The 25,805-nt window shown below is 42.4% G+C and overlaps 1 protein-coding gene across 1 annotated transcript; it reads left to right on the top strand.

Annotated features, from left to right (window-relative positions):
* Positions 1–5,568: 5,568 nt before the first annotated feature.
* On the top strand, positions 5,569–24,874 carry E2F7 (E2F transcription factor 7). The gene is made up of 13 exons (XM_059472655.1): positions 5,569–5,593; positions 5,771–5,851; positions 8,315–8,590; positions 10,557–10,725; positions 13,108–13,389; positions 14,036–14,194; positions 15,285–15,422; positions 16,248–16,442; positions 17,091–17,175; positions 17,824–18,343; positions 19,308–19,578; positions 20,837–21,261; positions 21,813–24,874. Exons 2-13 carry the CDS (start codon positions 5,771–5,773, stop codon positions 21,987–21,989), a joined length of 2,778 nt encoding a protein of 925 aa, XP_059328638.1. The 5' UTR covers positions 5,569–5,593; the 3' UTR covers positions 21,990–24,874.
* Positions 24,875–25,805: the final 931 nt, after the last annotated feature.

Below are 25,805 nucleotides of genomic sequence, written 5' to 3'. Positions count from 1 at the left end.
TTTTTAAGTTATTAAGAAAAGCAGTTGTCTTGGTTTTAGACAGGAAATCAGGAAGGAAAACCATTCATCTGTAAGAAGATACTTGGCATGATATTTCACTGCCAGTTCAATAGTTAAACTTTCAGGTGGCAGGTCCATGGAGGAGTCCAGCATTGCTGAACCATTCTGCACAACAAAATAACAGCAAATAATCACTAGAGAACAGTTCTGAATATTTACAACACAGAATACTTCCCTTTTTGTGTTAAACTACTGACAGTTTTATGGAACAAGAAATCTTTTCCTGTGAATTTTAGGCAGGAATAGTTTATGTTGGTGTTTTCTTAATATTCCACAAAAGAAACAAAGAACTCTAGAGTTTAATTTCATGATGGAGATTGCAGCTCCATAGATGTGTGGTGTCATGTTTGAATAGCATCCTGTGCTGTGAGGTCCTGATTCATTTTAGGATGAGTCAAAACAAGCCATCCAGAGATACTTAAACACTTCACACTAAAGGTAACCTAACAAGACACAGTTTGCACACAGCTTCTCTCTGCTACAGCAACCAGATGAAAGACGTCCATAGACCCTTTTCTTTCAGATCAAGTGCTATCCAGGATGAAGATATTATACAGTGTGCAGGAAGACAGGGCTTCAGCCACCAAGGCGGCTTTCTAGAGTCACCATGTATTATTTCAGTAATAATTTTAATTTTTTTTAATGGTTTTGCAGTTAAGTTTTGGTCTTTAATGCAAAGTTATATACCTAAGCCCTAGCAGAGAAGGTTTGAGGTAGGAGATGTTAAGCAAACTGTATCCCACTTAAAGAAGAGTAATGAAATTGGAACTTTACACAGAGAGTATGCAAACAGCAATTTAATTCTGAACAAAATAATGGAGGTACAATGTTGCCAGTGCAATCCTTTGTGAAGAATTCAGATGTTTTAACAGCAGCAGCTGGAAGTGATTTTCAGGTGCAAAGCTGATTCAAGGGCCATGTGACTTAGCAAGCTACCTGCTTCCTTATGTGACTTTTGTCAGGTTACTTGAGATCACACCCATAAAAGGACAGAGGCACTGTCGTTCCAGCTCCTCAGCTCCTAGGGGGGATTTTTCAAACCAGCCGGAGCACTTGCCTGCACTACCCACTAGTGAGGAAGTCAGCAGCCTTGTGTGAATCAACTACCCTGAGCAATCAACCCTGCTGATTGTTGCACCTGAACTAAGCAGTGGGAAATACCAAAGACCTGAGGCCCTCCTATGAACCTGTAGCCTCAGGTTAAACATCAGTGGTGCCTTCCTTGATATGAGTTCAGGGAAATCACCTACTGTTTTAATAGATAAGACAGAGCCAAGAGACAAAGCAATGATACTGATAGAACATTAGGCAACTACAGCAGGCAGAAAATGGGAAACTCATCCAATGCCCTTCTCATGGTTTCCAATGTGCCTATCTTCCCTGTCACTAAGTGAGCCACTCACCTGTGGTCTATTTGTAACCCTTCTCTGCCCATCCTGTCAGAGCTTGGGTTCTATATTACAGTGCTGCAATTTTCAAAAGCAAGTGACCCCACAGCACAGAGGGAGAAGAGCTTTGCTGGGTCCAGGTCCCACTCCCAGCCCTGCTACTGATGCCACATGTCCATAGAATCACTCTTAATGCAATCTCCTCCAGCTGTTTTTGAATGTCACATGGTCATGGCTACTGCCCCTGGTGGTGCAGAACATGCCTGGGTCAAGGCAGGCCCTTGAAGGGCGGAAAGTTCCAGGCCACACCAGGGAAGAGATGAAACCTAAGTCAGCAGAGTTTTGGGAAACCATCACCAACAGACACTGGGCACTCCACTGCCTTCTCTGGTGAGAATGCTGGCACACACAGACTCCCTGATGGTTCTGCAATTGGGTGACTCAGTCTGGCTTTTAATGGAATAAAAGCTCGTAATTGGATCTGTCTCTTCCTCTCTCCTAGCTTTTGACCTGAAATTTCAAATATCAGCCAAAACAGATGGAGAAATATAATTTTCCATCACAACTGAGCTCATATGAAAAGGCAGCCAAGAAAATGAGAGAGAATAGAGGAACTACTGGGTCTTTGGTCCATCATATTTCTCATATTGCAAGATGTCATACAGGTTTAAAGGTCTTAAAAACTATTTCCTATTCTGAGATGAAAAATGCTGTTGAACACATTGATATTTGTTTTTATCCATCTCCTCTGTCAAAGGTATTGGCTTTCTATCACAAAGAACTGGCACTTTCAACTCTACCTTGCATGAAGTACTGTATTTACAAGTCCAGAAACAAATGGACATAAACTAATAGAAATGCCTAATTCTTATTAATATTCATTCTAAATAGAAAAAATATACATATATGTGTGTGTGTGTATATATATTTTAGTCCATGTACCATTCATTCCAAATCATAAATAATCAGATAATGGGTTTTGGTCCTGTAAAAAAGTTATACAACAAAATCATTCAAGAGCAGGCACTTGTGTTTAAATTAAGTCATCAGTTTGTTAACTTACTCCTGCCAGTTGTAGTAGATTACCCGTGCATATCAAAATAGATATAAGAATTACCTTGGAAAATGTTATGATATATGATGGCTGCAACAATTAATCTTATCTGATAATCAGCCACCTTCTTTCAGCTGCTATAGCCAAGCAAGGAAATGCACTGTCATAGTTTTGTTCTGGTTAACTTGTAACTTGTTTACCAGTTAAAATTTGCATTTCACTATTAGAGATTTTGTTTTTTGTTTATTTCACTGAACAAAAAAAATGCTTATTAAATGCACTACAGCACTGTGTATTCATCTTATGGAAAAGATTAGCATTGCTTAACAAATATGTTTCTATATAAAAACACGTAACAAATCGCAAAGCATATTTTCATGTTATATATAGTCAACACATTGTATAACAGTCTAATATGTTAATCTTGAGCGTTCTTTTTTTCCATATTACAGGAGAATCATTGAACAGAGGAATACAAATCGCTGCCAATACCTCCCATGAAATGCACTTCTCCAGTCTAAATAAAAGTCATTTCCTCAGACTCAACCAGCACCCAGCGTCCCTTCACACTCACTGTGGCTCCCACAGCTGCCCACCTGGTGCTATGTCTCACTTCTCCCACCTCAGTCTATATATGTGACTCACACACACCCCTTACTGTACTCAGAGCCAAAGTGGGCTCTAGCACCTCCCTCAAGCACAGGCATGACGCCTCTCTCCCTCCAACTCTGCTTTTCTGCTTCTCATCCTCATGCTGAGCTCCACGCCTTCTGGGGCTGAATTTAACCCAGCAGATTTCAGCCAGGGCCCTTTGAGCAGTCCCCAGCTCTGCTGCCAGGAACACAGTGTGTGTAAAATGACAGCAACATTGAATGAAGGTGTCAAACATGATTCAAATTAGTCCTCCCTTGAGGACTAGGAGAGGCTTTAATAGTAACTCATTTGTATTCACAAGCATCCTCAACCTGTAAGAAGTCACAAGTCTTGAAGGTCAAATAAGGCCCCAGGTCCATCCCAGCAGCAAAACTATATTATTACAAGTCAGTTACATCCCAAGTGGAAAGTGCCCCATTGCCTGCACAGCCTGTAATGATGTTGACAGGTATTTAGACTTAGGCCTCCTGAGTCTCGTGCCAACCTACAGATATTCCAGATTTCTAAATGACCAGATTTCTAAAGCCAGAAACAATCACTGTAATGATCACATGAACTGCTACATGCACATGCCATGAGATTTCAGCAAGTGACCCAAATATTAAGTTCCTAATCACCATTAAGGTCTTAACAGGAAAGTCTCTGTGCTAGAGCTGCAAATGCAGCTAGACCTATTAAACTTTCACACCTTACAGTAGATGTTGTTAATTGGCAGTGGATACACAAATGCCTGTGACACATCTAAGACAAAGGTCTGAGAATGCATATTTCTGTGTCACTTTAGTTGAAGTAGATGACTAAAAGGGACAGATGGCAATTTCCTGTCACTGGGGCCACAGCACACAAGCAGGTTCTCAGCTGCTTCTCAACTTCTCAACTTCTTTCCTTTGGTCTAGAAATCATGCCTGGGCTTGTCAGCCTGTGACATGAGATCCTGCCTACATTTTCCATGACTCTGCATTTCTCATGATTCTCATGAGTCTGTTTTTAGTGTTCCTATGAGTGAGAGCAGCAGGAATATTTCACTCCTTAGAAATGTTTCTCTCTACATATCTGCAAATATGTACTGAGAGCCACACTTTGCAGTTACAGAGTTCATGTTCCTCTTAAAAATAGGTAGGTTTTGAAAGCCTGAATAGCTGTTTTATATCGGGCCATTTAAGATTATTTTTTAAATAAAAGAAGGTTCTCTGAGAGTTTATATTTCGTACTCTTCAGTAAATTGTGGTGTATTGGAACTTGCTGAAAAGAAAAAAAACAAAGTATTTAAAAAATTAACAAATTATAATTAATGCAAGAGACAATATTTAGCTGTTTTCTACATTCTTATTGAAAAGAAATATTTCTATTCTTCAAAAATTACTAAGTGAATATTTTTATAAATTATCAGAACCATGACTTGGATTTTTTCTTCTGTGACAACCCATTAGTAGCTCATGAGCTATTTCAGAGGGAAGTTCTCCCACAACAAAACAAGACAGGAGTAATGCAGCAGCATGTCTCTGCTGTTGCAACTTTAATAAAAAATCCTAAATACAAAATAAAAATCTGAAATACACTTCAAAACACAAATTTAATTACACTGTACAGAGCAAATTTCTCCAGAAAAGATCTCAAGCAAAGAGCAATTACTTTCATATCTGAAGTATTCTGCATTGCAGAAAGTGATTTTGACAATTTCACTTTTTTTTTTCCTTTTGCTTGTGTCTCCATAGTCTCAACAGGTACAGCTATAATCTCATCACTGCACCGCTCCACAGGCTGCCGGGATTTATTTGATTTGTTAACTTTGGACACGGCTCCGTTCCAGTTCTCCCTTTATCTGGGTATGTAATGAGGTCCCAAGGGAGGGAAACCCACAGAGCCGAGTCTCGGGGAAAAGCGAGGGCTCCAGACCGCTCCCCATGGCGTCTGCTCGCTCTACCTCCCCGGCAGCAGACTCGTTTCGGGGGATGAGGGGGAGGCCACAAGGCCGTCCCAGCTGCCCGAGGCGGCTGAGCCGCTCGCCCCCGCCCCGGGCGGCGCTGCCCGGGCGCGGACACCGCGGCGGCGTTTCCTACGAGCCGGTGGCGGGGCGACCGAGGCGGCTCCCGCCTCTCGCTGCCGCTGCCGCTGCCTCAGCCGCCCCTCCCCGCTCCCGGGGCAGAGGGGCAGGGGCTCTCCCGGCGTTTCCCGCGCGGCCGGCGGGGCGGCGGGAAGGGCGGGCGGGGGAGGGCGGCGGCGCCAAGAAAAGGAGCGAAACGGCTCCGCGCGGGCGGGAGCCCCGTCCCGCGCGCCCGCTGCCGCGCGCCGCCTGCCCGCGCGCTGATTGGCCGGCGGCGCGGCCGGGGCTCCCCGGCGGCCGCGCCTGATTGGCCGGATTGTAAAGCGATGTCTGAGGGCGCCTGGCGGGAGCGGCAGAGCCGCGCGCCCCCCGCGCGCCCCGGCCCCGGCCGAGGTGAGGGCGCGGAGCCCGCCGAGCCTCCCGCCCCCTGCCCGCCTTCCCTCCTCGCTTCCCTCCTTCCCTTCCTCCCCGGGAACGCAGCCCCGAGCAGCCGCGCTCCCCGCGCGTCCCTCCGGGGACGGCAGCGGCTCCTCTTAAGAGCCGGGCTAAAGGCGCCTTCTCGCTTTGCAGATGGAGGTGAGCGTCCTGGCGCTGCGGGACCTGGCGAGCGCCCGGCCGGGGCGGCGGGGCCGCGCCGAGGCGGCCCAGAAGGTGAGCGGGAGGGCCGGCGGCGGGTCCGGTCCGGTTCGGCGCCGCGCGTTCCCTGCAGGCGTTCTCTGGAGCCGCGGGCCGGTGCGGGGAGGAGAGGAAGAGAAGGAAGGAGGGAGGGAGGGAGGGAGGGCGGCGAGAGCGGGGTCGCCGCGGAGCCCGAGCCCCCCGAGTGCAGGGCCGCCAGCTGGGAGGCTTGGGGGGAGTCGGGCTCTGGATCGCGCTTCTGTGGCTCTCGTGGGCAGCGTCTGAGATGCTGCAATCGGACCTGCTCTGCCCTGTTACTGTACAGCAGCATCTAAACTGTGAGCGCTTGGGCACTGGGATGGCCAGCACCACCCTTAAGGTAAAGAAATAATCCAGTGTAAGAAGCCTGAGTCATGCCACCCTTGTCAGTAAGTGAAGTGATTGCACTCTGGCACTACACAGCGGGAAACACCATTTAGCTGAGTAGAATTCATTCAGTGATCTCAAGTATCCCAATGGCTACCATGTGGTAAGGTGGAGAAAGCTCTTGTAGAGACTCATAGTTCTAAAGGTAAGAACCACCAGGTTCTTAACTTGGCACAGGAATAGTATGGTTCTGTTGATTAACAGTAGTTTGAGCACACTCATGGATATGTCCACCATGCTTGCCTTCTGGCCTGTATTCATAAAGTGCAGTTCTCCAGTCAAGAGGCTAAGTAGGGCCACTCAGCAAGGAGCAAGCTCATTGTTTCAGTAATGTCTCCTGAACTAGATGCAATTCATGACCTGTTGTCCATGCTAAATCTGAGTCCTCCAAAATTCACACAGTTCTTGTCAGATTCCACTCCTATTATATCAGGGATTTGTTTCAACTCCTGCTCACACACTAAGTTCATCAGACTGGCCTTTCCTGTCCTCTACCTCATGCTTCTACCAACTGCCCTTGAGATTTTGTGCAATACAGATAGGACTTCACAGAGTGTTTGCAGCTGCTGAAAAATAAAAAGAGGGTAAAAGTGTTTCTTACCTTAGCAGGTAATTATGATAGTAGAAAATAGAAGATCTGGGAAATAAAGATTTGAAAGGGGATAGTCATGTGCTTTTCATTGTGGTATTTGCACAAAAACATGAAGATCTGAGGTACTGAAACAGGTTGCCTCAGCTGCCCTCACTGCAGTTCCATTGCCACCAGCCTTAATGAACAGGAACTTTAGGGGAAGATAGACTTTCTGCATCACTTGAGGGTTGATTCACTGCCAAACGTGAAATTGCAAGAAAATATTGAGTGTTAACACTATATGAATACATATTCTAAGAAGTACCATGACCTCTAAATTGACCCCTATTTATCACAGTGTAGCAAGTTATAACTGGCTGACTGTTAGTTGTAAAGAAAGACATGTATTTATTACATCCTTTTGGGTAATTCAAGGATGAATGTATGCAGAAGTGTTCATCAGTGCTCAGAGCACAATGCTTTTGATATGCCAAATTTATTTCCAGTCTGAATGCTACAAAACTGCTCCTAGTAAAAGCCAGTTTCAGTTGTTACTAAAACTTTTTTCTACTTTCTAGCTAGATGTTCCTGTTAGGATGACCTTTGGAATCACCCATTTAAATATATTTCAGCTACAGAATAATTAAATTACTCCAAGTAAAAGTCAAGACTTAAGAAAGTTCTTACGATAGTCCAGTATAAATTAATATTTTATTTCAGGATTTTATTCAATTTCTGAATTGGATTTCTTACAGCACAAAATAAAATACATTATATCAAAGTACCAATAATGCTTCCTTCAGTTGGTCCCTTGAAGTGAGTTCATCTATAGTGATAATTCTTGCAGATCCATAGCTGAAATACAAAAAAAGCTTGATGGCAGCTAGGGACTGGAAGGAATTGAGCTTCATTCAGGAAATGATAAAAATCAGCTGATGAATCAGACTTTTCCTCCTAGCAGCTCTTAGCTGTAGTAAAGGAACAGTTATGGAGATTTTCTTGGTTGGTTGCACAGCAGACAGTGCAGATGCAAAACTTGCCTTGCTTGCAGATGATGTTATGTCCCCTTTAGTTTGATATTTTGTGAGTTTGAGCTGCATCCCCAGCATGGTTTTTAACCTGGGACCTTTCAAACAGAACTCTACTTTCTTGCTAAGTGTAATGTGACCAGTGCATGATTTCAGTTTCCCTGCAATTAGGTGATTTATGTTTGTGGGCAATGCTTTCTTGCAAGAACAGTCAGGGTTTAAAAGCCTGGTAGGCCACAGGTTAGACTGGTTGACCTCAGGTTCTGTATTTCAAGGCAGTATCTCAAATACACTTCCTCCAGTACAGCAGCATGTAGAATATTTTAACGTTCCCAACAAAGGCAGAAGAACTGTGCTAAATATAGCTATGAGTGCCAAGGCACAGGTCAGTAAAAATAACTTCATAAGAATCATGAAATTGATTGATGGAATGTTTTTTTCCTCTTGTGTCTAACAAAACTTTGTTTTTAATAGGAAAACATATATGATCGATCCAGGATGGCCCCAAAGACTCCCATTAAGAATGAACCTATTGATCTATCGAAGCAAAAAGGCTGCACACCAGAAAGAAACCCAATTACACCTGTTAAGATCATTGACAGACCTCAAGCTGATCCCTGGACTCCTACTGCTAACCTGAAGATTCTGGTTAGTGCTGCTAGTCCTGACATGAGGGACAGGGAAAAGAAGAAAGAGCTCTTCAGACCCATAGAAAACAGTGAGCAGAGTGACACACCTGATTCGTTACAGGTGAGACTCAGAACACATTCCTACATTCAGTTAGGATTCAGACCTTCCTTAAGTTGCTCCTCAGATTTCTTCCAACTGGTTCTTTGCTCCCTATGGAATGGTGCAGAATTGCAAGACATTCCCAGGGACTGCTGCCTACACAGCAATGTCTGAGCAGTAGGACTTCAAAAGTAAGTGAGTTACTAGAAACTGACCTGAGATTCCCTCAAGAGCCTGAATATTACTTAAAAGGACAATGAAGGAAGTAAAGATTAAATGTTTGATTTCCCCAACTGAAGTACTTTTGAACCACATTAGAAAGAAAAATGCCAGATTTGTTTTGAACAAGCATCCTTTTCAGAAATAAATTTGACAGTGAGAGAATATACTCTCCAAATCTTAGACCCCATCTGCAACTGTCCTGCAAAGTGGTCTGCCAAAACCCTTTATTCCCACTTTCCCCCCCAGCTCCCAAACTAGTGGTCAGAAAGCAAGGTTAGGCATTAAAATTTCTACTTCACAAGACTTAAGCAATGCAGGGATTGATTCCTGTCCTCACTTCATGAAGTCTGTCCCTAGAGACAATGACATCAGATTGTAATAAGCATCATTGCAGTTTTCTTCCTTCGTGCTTTTTTTTTTTTTTGTTCCAACTGCTGCTTTTCCTCTCCTGCTTTATTTCTTGTAGGCTATCCTTCCCTGTTGATTTCAACTACAAGACAATAGTTCTGGGTCCTTCTACTGAGAAGCATCATTTCATAGGTACAGATCACTCTGGAAGTGTAGTTTTTACAGCAACTGCAGTAGCAACAGTAGTGTAAAAAATTCTGCAGCTTTCATGGTCACAGCAAAGCAAACAGTTCCCTAGAGATCATTTCTAACATAGTGTCCAGTAGGTAAAAAATAGTTGATGTTTAAGGTTAGTCCATTTCACCACTCCAAGCCTGCTGAGATCACACAGCATTTTTGGAGTGGCTACTATAAAGAGTTCAATTATTTTCTAGTTTGTTATATTTCATTTAATAATCTTCTATACTTAGAAGGATAACATACAAAAGAAGGAAAAGTTTTAGAGTAAGAATACTGCTATTTCCTTACCACGTAAAACTCAGTTCTCTCAGAGCACCAGCCTGCCACAAGGTAACTTACTTGCAACTAGCAACTAGCTAATAATGACAGTTTAAGATCCCATAAGCTAGGAAACATAGGTTTCCACAGCTACCACCACCTTCAGCTTCTCTTTGCCAGAGGGCAAGACTTCTTTTCCCTTTTATAACACAGAAGATAACCCTAGAGTTACCAGTGCAAAATAATCCTCCATCATTCTTGTTTTGTGATAAACATGCCTCTTCCTATATTCTTGCCACCATGGTTTTGCTGGCTTCTATTTTTTCCCATTGCAGGGTCAGAAAGACCACAGTCAGGCCATCCTACAGCATTACTTAAGCTAACATCTTGACTAAGTTTAAGGTTCAAAGACTGAGTAGCACCTTTTATAGTTTCTGAGGAAAGTGCCCCCAACCCCATCCCCAATCACCAGTTTCTTCAAGTGATAGAGTCACTGTAAAAGTCAGTGAACAGAGGTATTGCAGGAACTTCTTGATGGCTTCTGCATCTCCTGTTTTATTAGATCCAGAAGTATTTGAGAGCATATTCTTCCTTCTTTCCAAAAGAAATTCTCTTTCCAAGTATAGTCTTGCCGTCTACTAGTCTTGGGTGTTGATCTTACTGGTTTTTTTCCTTATGCATGACCACTATTGTATGATTGCACAGATAAGAATTTTTCTGTAGCTATCTTGTGTGATGAAATAAGAAGAGCTTGCAGTTGTGTTATTAGAGTGCTGTGTGCTTTCAAGGAGTCCATGTTTTTATTTTTTAATTAGAAAATCTGATCTTAAATATTGATAACATCTGAAATAAGCCTCACTTTACTATGTCTTGCTTTTAAAAGCTCTGCACTAAAGGGTTAACATTTATTTTTTAACAGTATGATATAGTAGATGACAGCACGGTTGATGAATTTGAAAAGCAGAGGCCCAGCAGAAAACAGAAAAGCTTAGGACTCTTGTGCCAAAAGTTTCTAGCTCGCTATCCAAATTATCCATTGTCAACAGAGAAAACTACCATTTCTTTGGATGAAGTGGCTTCAATTCTTGGTATGTATACCTGTGAAACTGGGGTAACTGATCACCTGGGGTTACCTAACAGGTGGGCCTTCCAAAGATCATATTCTAACAGACTACTTTCAAGATCTGCCTTTCCCAGGGTCTGGATGCTCTTCTAATCATACTAATCAAGATTTGGAAATGCCTGATATTCTTCAGTGTCTTTGTTGTTTGGTAGCACTACCATTTTGAAATCTGCTTTCTGACTTTCTGCACTTTTTGCTAGACAGATCTTGCTTCCAGCTGTTTACCAACTCTGTTGCTTTCTTAAATATTCAATTCATTAAATACTGAAGGAAGTAGGATTTACAAACCCTCTGAAGGAGGATTTATAGACCACAAATTTTGTCAAAATGAAACATTTGGGGAAACAATTGCAAACTGGCATGCATAGAAGATCAGTTGTGTTTACTGGTTGATTTCTGAACAGGTTTGACATTGTATCTTGTTACCTTACCTTTCAATATCACCTTGTGATGGGAAGGTGCTGGGAGAACTGCAAGAATACCATGAGAAAATGTCTTGTTTTAAGTAGCTCATTTGCTGATTCTGCTGTTAGGTTTGGTTTTAATTGAAAGATTAAAGAACTATCTGCAAGAAGTAATAAAACTTGGGAGAGAAGACTCAGACAGGACACATTAATAGCAAAAATATCTGACTCCTTGGATAGGTTGTTTCTTAGCTAGGAAGGGCTTTACAAAATTGGACTTAAACTAAATAAATCTTGTATCTACATTTAAAACTCGGGTATCAACAAAAAAGATGTAGCAAAAATGAACTTGTCTGTTTTAGGAAGAAAAGGAACAGGAGAATGATGTCTTCTGTAAATCTGTTAAGAAAGGCCTCGAAATACCCATTTATTTGCTTTGGTATAGTGAATTGGAAACAGGATAGAATACAGATTAGGTAAATAGATAAATTAATTTTAAATTAGATTCTACAGTTACTTCTTTATGTGCTTGCATGAGATGCTCATGCTCCAGCCTTGTACAGCTGAACATGAATAATGCTTTATTCTGTGTTGGGAGTGGCATTAACTTGCTTTCCTAAATAACAGAAACTTTCTTCTAAAAGTTAATGTTGGAAATTTCCCCTCCCAGAAAGGGGAAGTTTTGGTTGTCCTTCTTCCCTTGGTTTTCCCTTCCTTGCTTGTATTCATTTGCTTCAGCGACCACGAAATTACCCCCTGCTGATGTTGCTGCTCTCACTGTAACAGATGATGTCGGTGATACAGCTTTTGCTACAAATGTATATTGCTTTGTTCACGGAAGGGATGCCGTAGGCCGCAAAGGGGGCTGTGCTGCTGGTGCCTGACAGATACCAGGATAGGTGTAACACTCTTGTTTTTCTGAATTATATTTTGTTCCAAATTCTTCACACACTTGCAAATGCTCATGGATTGTTTCACACAATATGTATTTTAAGTTGGTAAGTATTATGCCTAGTCTTCAAATGGGTAAACAGGTACATTACGGCCTTGCCTCCCACAGGGAGGTTTTCAAAACCTTTCACCCTAACTAGCACTTGTTCCACTCAGCTGATGTTAACTGTTAGAAGATTTTTGGTGCAGATGCTGCCATCAGCATATAGTACATTGTGCTACATATAAGAGCCAGGCTTCAAACAGCACTGGACACAAGCTCACAAGGACCGTGAGCATTGCCACCAACCAGTTCATATTCAGTCCCCAACCTTGCTCATATCAGTCAGGCTGAACTCAATATTGGACATATTTCATAAATTTCCTATAGGACTAGACCCAGCCAGCACTGATAATTTGTTTCTGTTGTGTTTGGGAGCAGTAGGTCTCATTCTACAGAACTCTGCTCCTTGTGAAGCTGTTGATGCCCCTTTACTTGGTACTTGCTTAGCAAGTAAAAGTAATTGTGTCACTGTAAATGCAAGTGGAGGACTGCACTCCCCCTGGTTCCTGTATGAGGGTCTTTTATCTCTATGCTGTGACAGACCCTTTTCTGCCCTGTTACACACAGGCTTGCGTACAGGTATGTGTCTGTGTGTTGAAGCTGTCTGTAAGGAAGGGCCAAAGTGCTCTGAATATCCTGAGGCAGTTTGGGTAGGTCTGAGTGAATGGGGCTGGCAGACTGCAGTCGGTTCTAAACACAGTGTAGGTGCTTTGAGCTGAAGCCGTGGCTGGGCTGGAAGTTATGAAAGCGGACAAAGAGCAACACACCATGAAGCTGGCCATGCATAGGGCAGATTTTCAGTGTGTGCAAATACAGATGCAGCTAATAGAATGAGTCCATGTGAACACTGAAAATGTCTATTAGAGAACAACCTGTTCTCTGTTTGCTTCTACTGAACTAAGATGAGCATCTCTGTCTCTTTTATCTGCTCCCCCCACTTCCCAAACAGGAGTTGAGCGGAGACGAATTTACGATATTGTGAACGTCCTGGAGTCACTGCAGTTGGTCAGTCGTGTGGCCAAGAACCAATACTGCTGGCATGGCCGGCACAACCTCAGCCAAACTCTGAAAATGCTTCAGGAGGCAGGAGAGCTGCAGTATGGAGAGTTAATGACCTCCCAGCACAAGGAGCAGGACTTAGAGTACAAATTTGGAGAACAGAAAAAGGAAACTATTCCAGATTCTCAAGACAGACCATTACTGGACTTTTCAGAACAGGATTGCACCTCTGGTAGGATGATTACTAAATGTGTGATGATACACAGACACAAAGTCTTTTTCTTCAGTTTACTATGTCACTTTTTCCCTTGCTTTGTCTTTAAATTAAATAATAAAAAGTTCTCCTTTGTGAAAAGGTGCTGAATTCACCATGGAAGGTACAGAATTCTTCCTTCTATTCTGTCCCTAACATAGGTCTCAAGACAGATGTTTCTGTCTGTCCTACAGACTGGCAGGAAGTTCTGCTGAACAATCCAGTTTTTTCCCCACCTGTATCTGACAGTAAATGCTTTATCCTGTCAGAAAGAATCATCTTCATTTGTCCACTCTTTGCATGCTGCCCACATAACACGTGATGGTTTTCAGTTACAAAGTCCATTAGAGTCACAAAATTACAGTGGCACAAACTGTGTAACATAACATAGAATCAGCTTTGGAATTTCACTTTCTAAAAGCTATTTCTGCAAGTCTGAATTTTTCTTGTCCTTTGAAGAGAGACTCCTGTCTGCATTAATCAGTTATTTGCTGCCTTTCAATTAATTTCTGCTTTCTGGCAAGGAAATGCTTTACTTATTTTGTGTGTGAGAAACCTTCTTACTAGCTTTCTGGCTGTGATGGATGACATATGCTAAGAGCCTTGGGTATTATTTGTAACACAGCATCTGCAAACAGCAGAAAGGACAAGTCATTGCGGATTATGAGCCAAAAGTTTGTCATGCTGTTCCTTGTCTCCAAGACCAAGATAGTCACTCTGGACATCGCAGCAAAGATACTGATAGAAGAAACCCAGGATACAGTGGACCACAGCAAATTTAAAAGTAAGATGGCTAATGAGAGGCAAATCAATCAGTCAGTAAGTAAAGAAAACAGGGCATGTTTGGTCTGACAGCAAACAGACACCAGTACGTAACAGCAAAAGCAATTTGTGCATCTTTTCCTGGAATATGTTTTGGGTTTTTTTCATTGCAAATGCATATTTGTGAAAACAGAGCTTGGTGTGGAGAAGAGTCACTTTGCCAATTATCTCCCAAGTTCAGTTTCAGAATAACGAAGAAAATTCATTGTTGTTGATTTCTTTTATACTTAAACCCTGTTTCCTGTACTGCTCTGAATGATGTTTCAGAACTGAAGCACATTGATTAATTTAATGGAATTAATTTTCTCTCTGGAAAAGTATGTTCCTTCTCCTTTTTACCCCAGAAATCTTTTACAGCTGGATGGCAGGGTTTGCTTTCAGTTAGTGAGGATTAGTATTTCAATCCCTTGGATAACATGGGAGAACTTAGCATTAGTAAATAAATCTTCTGAGATAAAGACTTTAAAGACTTAAAAGTACTTTTAAAATACAGTACTTGCACTTCAGTCTTGAAATTCTACCCCAAGTATAAGAAGAAATATGAGGAGTTTAGCTGGAAAATATGTAGATATCATAGTCAGCTCAAAGATGTTATTTACTAGAGTCACAGAGATTTTCTGAGCTGATTTTTTGAGTGTTACATTTTTTGGAAATTATAAATATGTGTCTTCTTGTGTTCAGCTGTGCACTCTTGTGCCGCTTTCCGCCAGCTTCTCTTTACCCATGTGGAGGCAGCTACCTCCACCTCTTTACCCATGTGGAGGTAGCTGCCTTTTCTGGGCAAGTTGCTGTAATCACTCCCTAACCTATATCCATCCAAATGAGGTAGACGTGTTTGAACCTGAGCAGCTAAGCTATGAAGTAGCAGTGACAATCAGGTGGGAGCTGGCATGGCAGACTTCATGGAAGGTGGCCTAGGTCCATCCCAATTTGATTTGCCCCCCTCATCTATGAAAGCTGTGGTGATAGTCTGGAATGAAATTAGCACATGAATATGTCCTGTATGCATTGTAAACCTGACTCTCTTATCTACTCCTGCCCTCTCTTGTTAGCAAAGGTACGAAGACTGTATGATATTGCCAACGTTCTCACCAGCCTAGGCTTGATCAAGAAAGTCCACGTCACAGAGGAGCGAGGACGCAAACCAGCTTTCAAGTGGATTGGGCCTGTGGAATTCCCTGAAAAAACTGGTAACTTGTGTAGCTTGCATTTATTTTCTTTTTGCTCTGACTGTCCCTTCACAAGTGGTAAAAGGTTTTTTTCTGTGTGTAAAGAATGGCTCAGCATTCAATGCGTACCCTGCAATTATTAATTGCTGCCAGCTCAACATTTGCCCTTGTTAGACTTTGCACCCAAGATCTGGGTCTGTGGAGGGGTGTTAAAGGATACTGTGTCTTGTAGGTATTTTTACACTGACTTAGATAACGGTATGCATAACCGTGTGAATTGTAGAGCAACAGCAGATAGCACTGACATCTTCAAATCTGGGTCCACAGCTGTTCTGCGTTGCAAAATTTTGGTAATTCCTTAATAATTATACAATGCATTATTTTCTTTGTAAGGGGCTGTAACAAAGTACAGCAGGGCTGTTTCTTGCATATGGCCCCTTCTACCAAAGCTTTGTCTGCTAAGAACAAGGTGATGGGATAGCACATCTCTAAGATGATGTTCCTTGGCTAGAAGCCAGAGCAAAGGGAAGCCCCTTGGCTTTGATATTTGGATCAGGACAGTGCCAGGAACAAGTAAATGAAAGATAATGTAAATACTATCTTAGTACACTTTCTCCTCCTGGCTAGCACACTGGAGTGTAGCTGCTGCTGTAGCTGCTATGGATTGGATAGGAAGGAAGCCCTTATCTTGTCTACTGGTGCTTACTGAGTTCTAGGTTTGTTGTGAGGTTTGAGATAATATGGAGGTTGCCTCTTCCCTTAACGCCAAGCTTGGTGATATGGCAGAAGCATAAATTATGAGCTATGTTACCTGAAGGACTGTTGTACAATATTATGTCCCTACAGATGAGCTGAGAGGACATAGCTCAACATCAGATCCTCTGCCAGAGACACAGAGAGGAGCCTGTGCCCAGTACCAGACCAGTGCTACTGGAAAGCAAAGGTTTACACGTCACTCTTCATTTAGCCATGCACAGACTTGTGAGGCAACCAGAAGGAAAGTCAGTTCTGAGCCTAACAGCCCACATCAAGAGAGGCAAGGTAACTACTAATGAAGCATGTTCTTTTCTATCCCACTGGACCTGCCCAAATGAGGGCATGCACCAATTTAAGGCACTTGATTGAGTGAGTCAGCATAATTAAATATGTGAACTATTCTTGGGAGGTACCTATATTTCTACTGAGCACACGGTAATGAAACTTCTGGTTTAGAGCCTCCAGTCAAATGCCTAAAGTTACATGAGGTGGATTTGGGCCATAACTGCAATTGAATCTGCAGTTTATTTTCTACAGGTAAATATTTCTGTTCTGTACTAACAGCAACTATACTACAATTTCTTCTGTGTAACTTGATTAAGGAAAATTTTTTAGCCAGAAAATGCTTGCTTTATTTTATGGTTCCTAACATAGTGAAATTTATTGTAACAATCTAATGGATAGTTGTTAAAAAAGATAAAGTAATTACAGGGCATTTCACAGTTCCCTCTTATAGGAAATAATGATGTTGAACATGTCTCCAGTGGGACTGAGAGTTCTGAGTGTCTTGCAGGTTCTGGCTCTAGGTGATTAGTGGATGTTATAAAAATGTGTCAGGACTGAAAAATTATAGCAATTATTTTATATGGCCAGTATCAAAATATGTTTGGTAAACCTGTCTGTGATTAATTGAATTCCTCTTTGTTCTTTCAGCCAGTATTGTGAATTCAGATGAAAATTGCTCCAAAATGATAAATCTAGCAGCTGTCTGCAGGCAGAAAATAGAGGAAGATACTGGGTAGGTTGGTCTTAGCGGTTGTCCAGTTACAGCTTTGTGCTCGTCATGTTTAGTTTAAGGATAGATTCCATTGATGAGACTGAGATATAAAAGTTATAAAGTAACTTAAATAACAAACCTAATAAAGTCTTGTTGTTACAATTTTAATATTTTAATATTGCTGGATATCAGCATGGCTTTTTGTTTTGTTCCCATGGTCATTTTACACCCATCTGTACTTGTACCACCGTTGGTGTTTTGCTTTAGTAGTTCTTTCTGTCGTATGTGTTTATATAGGTCATTCCTGCATCCTTTGACCTATTATCTGGGTAGGTTGAGCAAATTATGATTCTGTGGAAGGGCATCTCTGTCTTCTCTACACCTATTCCAATTTGAATTCATTTGTGAATGATTGACTAGTCAAGTGCAGCCAAAAGCATTATTGGTCGATCAGAAACCTGAGAACTCTGCTTCTGTGTTACTAGAAATGATAAAAAGTGACCCTTCTTGTAAATTGTGTAAAAATTGTTGTTGGGGGGTTGAATTTTTCCACATTTATGTCCAAATATATATCTCTTTGCTTCTAAGGATAAAATAGGTGTTTAATTTTGGAATAAATATTTTTCCTTTTTTCATTACTATTTGGGGTTTTTTTTGTTTGTTTTTCAGGAATAAAGCTTGTGACACCGAAACGATACTAAACTCAGCAAAGAACTCCAACATAAGTTTACCATTCTCCCTTCTTCCGGTTCCTGGGGACTCTGATTTTTGTGTTAACCCTTTGCCTCAGGCAGTATTCCCTGTGGTTCAGGCAGATGTGCCAAGCTTCTCACTACCAAATGGTATCAGCAGCCAGGCTTCACACCCTTCCACGCCAGCAGCCTCCAAAACAGAAAATGGAAAACCTACCCTGGTCCCCAACCAACCCTTCCTGTGCTTCCCATCTTCATCCCTTTTTATGTTGTGTGGTGGTCTTCAGGAAAATACCGTGAGCGAGCCTGTGCCCGCTGCAGGAGGCCTGGCAAACAGGAGTGCAGAAGGTCAGGCTGCTGCACCTCCCACTGCCTGCCAAAAGCGCAGCTCCCACAAGTGCTCATCGCCCTCTGCACCTGCAGATGATGAAGAACCAGCTGCCAAAAAGCAGACTTTGGAGCACAGTGATCTGCCCCTCTCACTTGTAGTACCCAAGGTAAAGTGAGTTTCATTATCACTTAGGCTTTCTCATAGCAAGGAAAGACTTTTGCCTAAGACAGTGTTTTCAGAAGGGAAAATTCAGTGCACTGCTCTTGAGAGATAAACATGCTGCCTCCCACATGTTCATGAACTTGCAAGTGGGCTGTGTCAGGAAGTATGAGCATTAACTGGGAGATGTTTTCACACCACCAGGGGAAAATGGACTTGGGTTGCTTTGCATAGTGATGTGATGCTCAGCTGTTCTTTGGAATTAGTGTCCTGATCATTTTCTGCAGCAAAACAATTGGTCAGAGGGAAAGAAATCAATATAGTTATTACTTCTCATCTTCCCCTGTTAACTTGAGCTTTCCCAGACAGCAGCAGCATTGCTTACTCTACTGAGCTATAGCAAATGTGATTTGCTCTTTTTCCCTACTCTCCAGCCCAGACAGCAGCAGCATTGCTTACTCTACTGAGCTATAGCAAATGTGATTTCCTCTTTCCCCCTACTCTCCAGCCTGAGTACCTCTCTCTGAGGCCTAGTGTTGCCCACAGCAGGCTGGTGAGAGAAAGATAATGATGAGGAAGGTGATGTGCAGTTATCTCAGAATTCTCTTAAATACTGAAAGTAGGGGTCAAGCACAACATCATGTCATATAAGCCATTTGAATATTGAATATAAAACATTTGATCAAATGTTTTTCCTTATCAATAAAAAAGTAGTCCCAGAGGTCAGGTATTTCTTATGTAGTGTATCCAAGTACTGAATGTGAACTGCAGCAAACAGCACAGGGTTTAGGCATCACTAATATGTCTCTTCAAATCCCCAAACAAAAATTTTAACTTGGTGATTTGCTAATCAGGTTTGTGCTGCTCCTTTGCACAGATGCATGAGGGAGGTTCATGAGAGGTATTGCACTGTTTTATTTCAGTTTGGAAGTAAATGGAAGTCTTCATTTCCATTTTTGTTTTTTGCTTAGAAGCTGCCCGAGTCACCCAAGGCAGAACCTTCCCCAGGAAGTGGCTGTTCAGCTGCTGTACATCTAGAAACAAATCGTCTTGGCCTTGCAAGTCCTGCTGCTCCAGAGGAGGCAAACCAGGAGTCCACTAAGCCTTTAGATTGTCAGGAGCAAGAAAAACAATCCCAGAACAAAGTCCCTGATGAATCCCCTCCAGGAAATGAGCACATCTCTAAAGAAAATGCCAATCAACCTTTCCAACCACAGTATCTTTATGTTCAGCCTACTGCTGGTAAGGACAGCCATGAGACCTAGAGGCACCCAAGCCTCTGTATCTGTTCACTGAGCAAATACTGAGTCCTACAAATAGGTGAATATTTAGCATTAAAAACCCTGACAGCAGTTCTCTGTAGTAGTTTAGTAACTCTGAAATCTCTTGACTCAATGTGAACTATTGCTCGTCTGAAAAGAGACATTTTTCTGAGGTTCCCAGACATGAATAGCATTGAACAATGTGGGGTTTGCATGCCTGAATTATGTGCAAAAGACAGTTATGAATTATGAATTATGTACAAAAAAGACAGTTATCCAACATTCAAAAGTCAAAGGAGCCGGAAGTCTAGATTTGGCAGAAAGCTGACCAATATAGAACAGCAGCATCCCCTGAGTGTATGAATTTCATCATCTTCAGACCTTGTACTGTCTTGTAACATGCATTATCAGTGTAACTCCTGAAACCCAAGGCACTGGGAATGTAGCCAGCCTTGCTTGTATGACACTGTGGGGATCTAGAGGAAGCAGCTGCAAATACTGCAATGGGATTTCGTGTCCACCATGTTTTGTGCCTGTGTTTGTGTGCAGTGGATGACTGCTTTGTAGGAACAGAATGTGTGGCAGATTTCCATGACTACTGCTTTAGTCTTTGATTCACTTGTGACACGGAGTGGGGTCTATGGCATTTCACTTAGGGTGGAGATGCTCAGTTTAAAAATGCTGATCCTGGTGTTTTGGAAGGTCAGACAAACTGAGAGCCAGAGCAGCTTCTGCTTCAACACAGTAGTTCAGCTGTTCTCGGCAAAATTAATGCCTCTGTGACATATCCTTGTGGGTGTCTCCCATTTGTTGGGTTTGGTTTGTCTGGCTTTTTTTTCCTCATTAAAAGTAATGTCTGTTTTCATATAGCAGAGGACAATTCCAGTTAGTGGAAAAAAAGAGTTTGTTTAGCCAGGATGTTGCTTGTAATCAAAGTTAGAAGCAGAAAACACCAAGGGGTGTGGTTGGTACTTCATATGATCAAAGTAAATGGATGCATGTACAGTGAATAGACAATTAGGGGGCGAAATGGAGGCAAATAAGGAAAGGGAACTGGACAGCAGAGTTAGGGGATTGTGACGCTTTTCTTCCTTATTTTTTATTGTTTTGTCATAGTTTACTTCCTTGGCAGACTTTTCTCTAATGTCACATACTTTTCCTATTGTAGATGAAGTTACAATAGTTTAATTCCCTTTTTCAAGATTATTAATGCTTTGTTTTTTCTCTCTTTGGTTTAGGATTAAGCAGTTTTAATTTTCTGTTCTCTGCAAACCAAGCCCCTGGTGCCATCAGCCTGGCTGCAAACCAGTTGCCTTCTCTAAGTGTACCCTGTGTCATGGTGCCATCAGCAGCCTTGGCTTCCTTCCCTCTCGTCTGTTCTCCCTCGTTCACCAGCCCTCTTTCCTCGGTTCCTGATGGCTCCTTCTCAGCTGCTGCCTCCACGAGTTTCAGTGTGTCCAGCCTGGCATCCCCCACCCCTGTGTTCATAAGCACCACGGCCGTTGTCACCCCCAAGGTCTCACCCGCCCCTTCGGTGGATCCACAGCAGCCAGCTCACCCCGCTCTGCACCTGAGTCCTGTGCTCACAAGATCCTGCAGTGCTGTTAAGCTGGACTCCCCTGTGTGTATGGGACACCCGGTGACCCTTCTGAAGCTGCAGCAGGTAAGGGGGAAAGGTGGGCAGGAGTGGTGGTGAAGGAGCTGTGCAAGGTGCCTGATGGCAGCTTGTGTCGCAGGCTGGTGCCCCTGTGTCAGTGCCCAGTTGGCACTGAGAGCTGCTGTCTTCCACTGAGCTTGTGTGTGTCCATCTTAGGGATGGCACAGGATATGGGACACTGTTGAAGTCATAGCCCAGCATAGCACATTTAGTCCTGAACAGTGAAGTGGTTTTATGACTTACAGAAATTCTAAAGTCCCCCAAGCAATCTAAGAGTTTTCCCCCCATCTGTCATTATGTGTTATGCTATGGCTACAGAGAAACATTAGGAGGACAGGAGGGTTGTGTCAGAATTCTGGAATCAGCTGGTTGCAGCACTTTTCAGGTAGTAGTATCCTGGATTATCCCCTCAACCCTGTTCTGACCTCTCTTCACTATGTAATGGAAAAGGGTACAGGGATTAATGTCTTCTAGCAGTCCTCTGTTTGCCTGCTTATGTGTAGACTTTGAGAGAACTCTGCTGAATCACCTTGGGGTTTTGTTTTTTTCACAAATAGCCTTCATCAACTCCTCTCACTCCCAAGAGTATTCGTCCTGCACATCATGAGGCATTTTTCAAAACTCCTGGAAGTCTTGGAGACCCTGTGGCATGGAAGAAAAATGAAGGCAGCCAGACCAGAAGTGCCAGCTCTGTGCAGAGGAGACTGGAAATCTCTAGTACCAGCCCTGACTAATTCCGCTCTTTGCAAGAGGTGGGCAGATTGTCCTCGGACCCTGTAACAATTACAAGAGACCAAGCTCTTACCTGGCAAGAGGAGCATGCTAAAATGTCACCCCTTTTGGCATGCTTCCCCACTATGCATTCACCCACTGATTCTGTTAGCCATCTTCTTCAAAGTCACCCTTGGTACAGAAATCCTTTCAATGAATTGATCCTTCAGTACTGATTTGAATCCAGATTCTGTGCTTCACACAGCCTTGTGGGCATCAAATTGTAATTGTGATTTTAATTTGGAAAACTCTCTTTATTTCTGCGAGGAGACGCAAACAAATTCTTTTGGAGTCCCCAGGGGTTCTTAATTCATAGTTTAAATGAGATGTCTAGCACTTATCTGGGGTAAGCATTTCATTTGCATGTACTCTACTTACCCTGAGTAAATCTGTGGTGAAAATTATAAACTCTTCTTGTGAAAGCAACTGCTTGCTTGGTTCCAAACTATCAAAGCATGCCTCTGCAGTGCAGCCTCTTGCTTTTAATTTTGTATGTTGGAGTGGGATTAGTGCAAAAAAGGATTTTTGCAGTTTCAGAATAACAGATTTTCTCAGGGTAGGATTACTTGAATGTCAGTTCGTTGTTGTACAATTTGCCCAGCACTTGTGGTTAGAAAAACCTAATAATAACACAGTATGATTGAATGTATACATGTGAAAAATATTAAGACCAAAATAACTGTGAATGTTAACATTTTTATAGTTGTGTTAATGAACTGTATTAGTCCTTGGGTTGGTTGGTTTTTTTTTTTTTTTTGTTTTTTTACTTTGAACAAAATTTGCAAGTTAGATGTAAAGAATACAAAACTTGAATGGTTTATCAGATTTGACAAAGTGATTTGAGAGAGACAAACCACTGAGAGAACTGTGCTAAGATTTCATCTCCTGTTTATATATCTACTCTAGACTTTATGACCAAGGAACACTGATAAGTCATTAACCTCACTCATGATTAGATTCAGTCTAACCTGAGTCTACTAAGTGCCTACTTAGCTGTTTACTTAAGTGTACTTAAGGGGTATGTACTTAAGTGCCTAACTCTTCACTTGCAGGAATTTTATGTCTAGTTAATAGTGCTTTTGAGCATGTTGGGAAGACAAGGGAGATCTTATCCATATAAACCAGAAAAAGAAGTTGAATAGAGCAGGAGCCTTGAGTTTTAAAGCAATATAAAAATTAATAAAAAATTATCAGTATACCCTAAGAGAAGATAATGAGGAAGAAAAGTCTTAACAGTTCACATTCAGAATTTCAAATAATAGATGGTGCTATTATCAACATAGGATATAATTTTAAGAGCTAATGCTCTTATGTTTGAGTATGTTTTCACTAATGTAGCAAACTGCAAATAAATTTGTGCAGTCTCCTGTTCAAAAGACAGAAAGTGTTGCTTTTGACATTACATTAGCCTGGACTTTTAGCAAATGGCTGGCATGATCAGCTCTCTTTTTGGTATTGGCATTGATTTTCCAAGGGTAGATGCACTCTTGGATGTGCTATTTCATTGGTCAAGGGAGGTTAGGACTTTGAGGCTGGGGATTTGATGAGGGCATCTTATTTTTATAATGAAAAAGAAATTTAAGAAAGAATTTTAGTGAAGCTGAGGGTTTGAGTAATGTGGCCTTCTCTTAGAATAGACCAATAACAGGTTTTAAGAGGGCTTGGTTAGCCCTGGTTCAAACAAAATCTGTAGCAGAATTATCATAGGAAATTTCAGGGATGGTAAAGAGACATCTTCAGACTGCTATTTTTTTTTTTATATTTTAATGACACTACAGTTATGAAAGTTTACAGATTTTTCTTCTGAATTATTTCTTCTTATGCACCCACTTAGATGAATTTTGCTTTGAAAAGCAGTGTGTAACTAGCACAGTGCTGCCCCTGCACTTCTGCTGGGGTGCATGTGTTGCTGCTGGGGTTCCAGGGAAAAGAGTGGGTGCTGATTCTCCAACTCTTGTCTCTTCTCTCTCCCTCTACTACAGTACAGCCTTTTAGTGAAATGGCAGCTGGAAGCAGGGAGGAGGATTAGAGCTAATGTTGGCTCTTTGCTCCAGTTGAAGCATCATCACCAAAATTGCCTTTCTTTGTTGGTGATGTTACTGTGTGCCATAACTAACTTAACTATACTTGAAAATGCAGGGAGTGAAAATGGATTTTCCGTTTCCAATTTCTGCTTACAGTTTTGAGCTTCTGTAAATACAGCAGGTATGGAAATGAGGGTTGACTCCCTCTTCTCAGTGAGTCATGGCTGGGAAGGCAGGTTTTGAGCCTAGGAGAAAAGGATGTTGATATGCTGTCTTGATTTTTGTCAATGCAAAATTCTCACTAAAATAGAGTGAGACCTCTGAAGCAGTCGGGCAGCTATGTTCTGTACCTGAGCTGCTGAACCGGGCTGGTGAGGGGGAGCAGTTGGCTGTCAGGAGGGAATGAGTTTACCTTTCCTATCTTTACCTTCACTGAAAGCTAGGAATTTAAATAAACTACGAACAACTCATCAGCAAAGCAGCTTTGGAAAAGCAGAATTTGTATTTGCACTGAGACAAAGTGCATACCCAGGAAGTTCTGCAGGGTTTGTGAAACCTTTCTGTCCCAAGTCAGTTGTTGAGGAGGCTGAGCATGTAACTTATACTTGAATCTATCTGCCACGTTTACATTTCTGATTGTCTTCTGTAAATTGGTGCTATTTCTGTATTTAAAAAGCTGTATTTTTTATGTAAAGCTGCTTCCAGTTTGGTTTTTTTGCACTGCTAGTTTAATATAGATATTAATTTTATTGCTGTTTATAACTGTTCTTCAGTGATTAGATGCCCTGCTTTTCCTGCTCTCTAGCTATCTGTTTACCTGTCAGCATATGGCTTTACTCCAATCACACTGTTGGTTTGAATATTTTTTTATACTATCTGTTAGCAAAATATTAAACTTTTACAGAATAAAAAATGAACTTAAAACTGAGGCTCTGATTTCAGTACGGAAGAACTTCAAGGGCAATCTTGCAAAGAAATATTCCTGCACCACATGTCCAGGTGAGGAGTCTTCGTTGGCTGTGAGCACTGCAGGACTAGCAGAGGATAGATACTAGCTCACCCCAGTGGCTCCAGCCCCCAGCTATTGCCCACAGCATGGGCACAATTCCCACCCAGCTGCTGCAGGCACCAGGACCAGCGCGATGTCAATTGGCTCTTAAAGTCCTGGGGCAGGCCAGGGCGAGACTGGGTGACCCTGCCCAAAGCCATGCGAGGTGATGCTCAGCTGGCCGCCACGGGAGCGCCCCCAGCCCTGCCCGGAGCCGCGCTGGAGCCCTGTGTGCCTGCAGCCGTGCCTCGGTCCTGCTCTCCACAGGAGGGCAGCAGTGCCTGCCCGGCTGCGGCCGCAGACGCCGAGCCGCTGGCGCTTGCTTTGCCTCCTTAGAGCCACCGGCTGCCTGGAAAGAGCGAGTGGACAACAGCCACAGACCTGTGGCTTCCCCTTCCCTTTCTCCTGCCCTTGCCTAACGACACACAGAAGACACAGCATGACCAAAACAGAGCTTGCTCCCATTAAAATCAATGGCAGGTTCACTATTGATGTCAGCAAGCCCAGTATTGCAGCCTTACCCTTCCTGGGATTAGAGAGGTGTGAGTTAATGCCCCATGTCACCAACAACAGCTTTAAAATGACTGAGTTGCAAAAGGGTGAGATGCTCAAAAATAATTTCTAAAAGGAAAACTCAGCAGCTCGCTCGGTGTTGTTTTAGGATTTTTTTCTATCCTGCTACTCAAACAATAATACCTTTCCCTTTC

This window comes from Ammospiza nelsoni, chromosome 5 (genome assembly GCF_027579445.1).
Source record: "Ammospiza nelsoni isolate bAmmNel1 chromosome 5, bAmmNel1.pri, whole genome shotgun sequence".
Classification (NCBI taxonomy): Eukaryota; Metazoa; Chordata; class Aves; order Passeriformes; family Passerellidae; genus Ammospiza; species Ammospiza nelsoni.
This window is presented reverse-complemented; position numbering and strand designations above follow the sequence as displayed.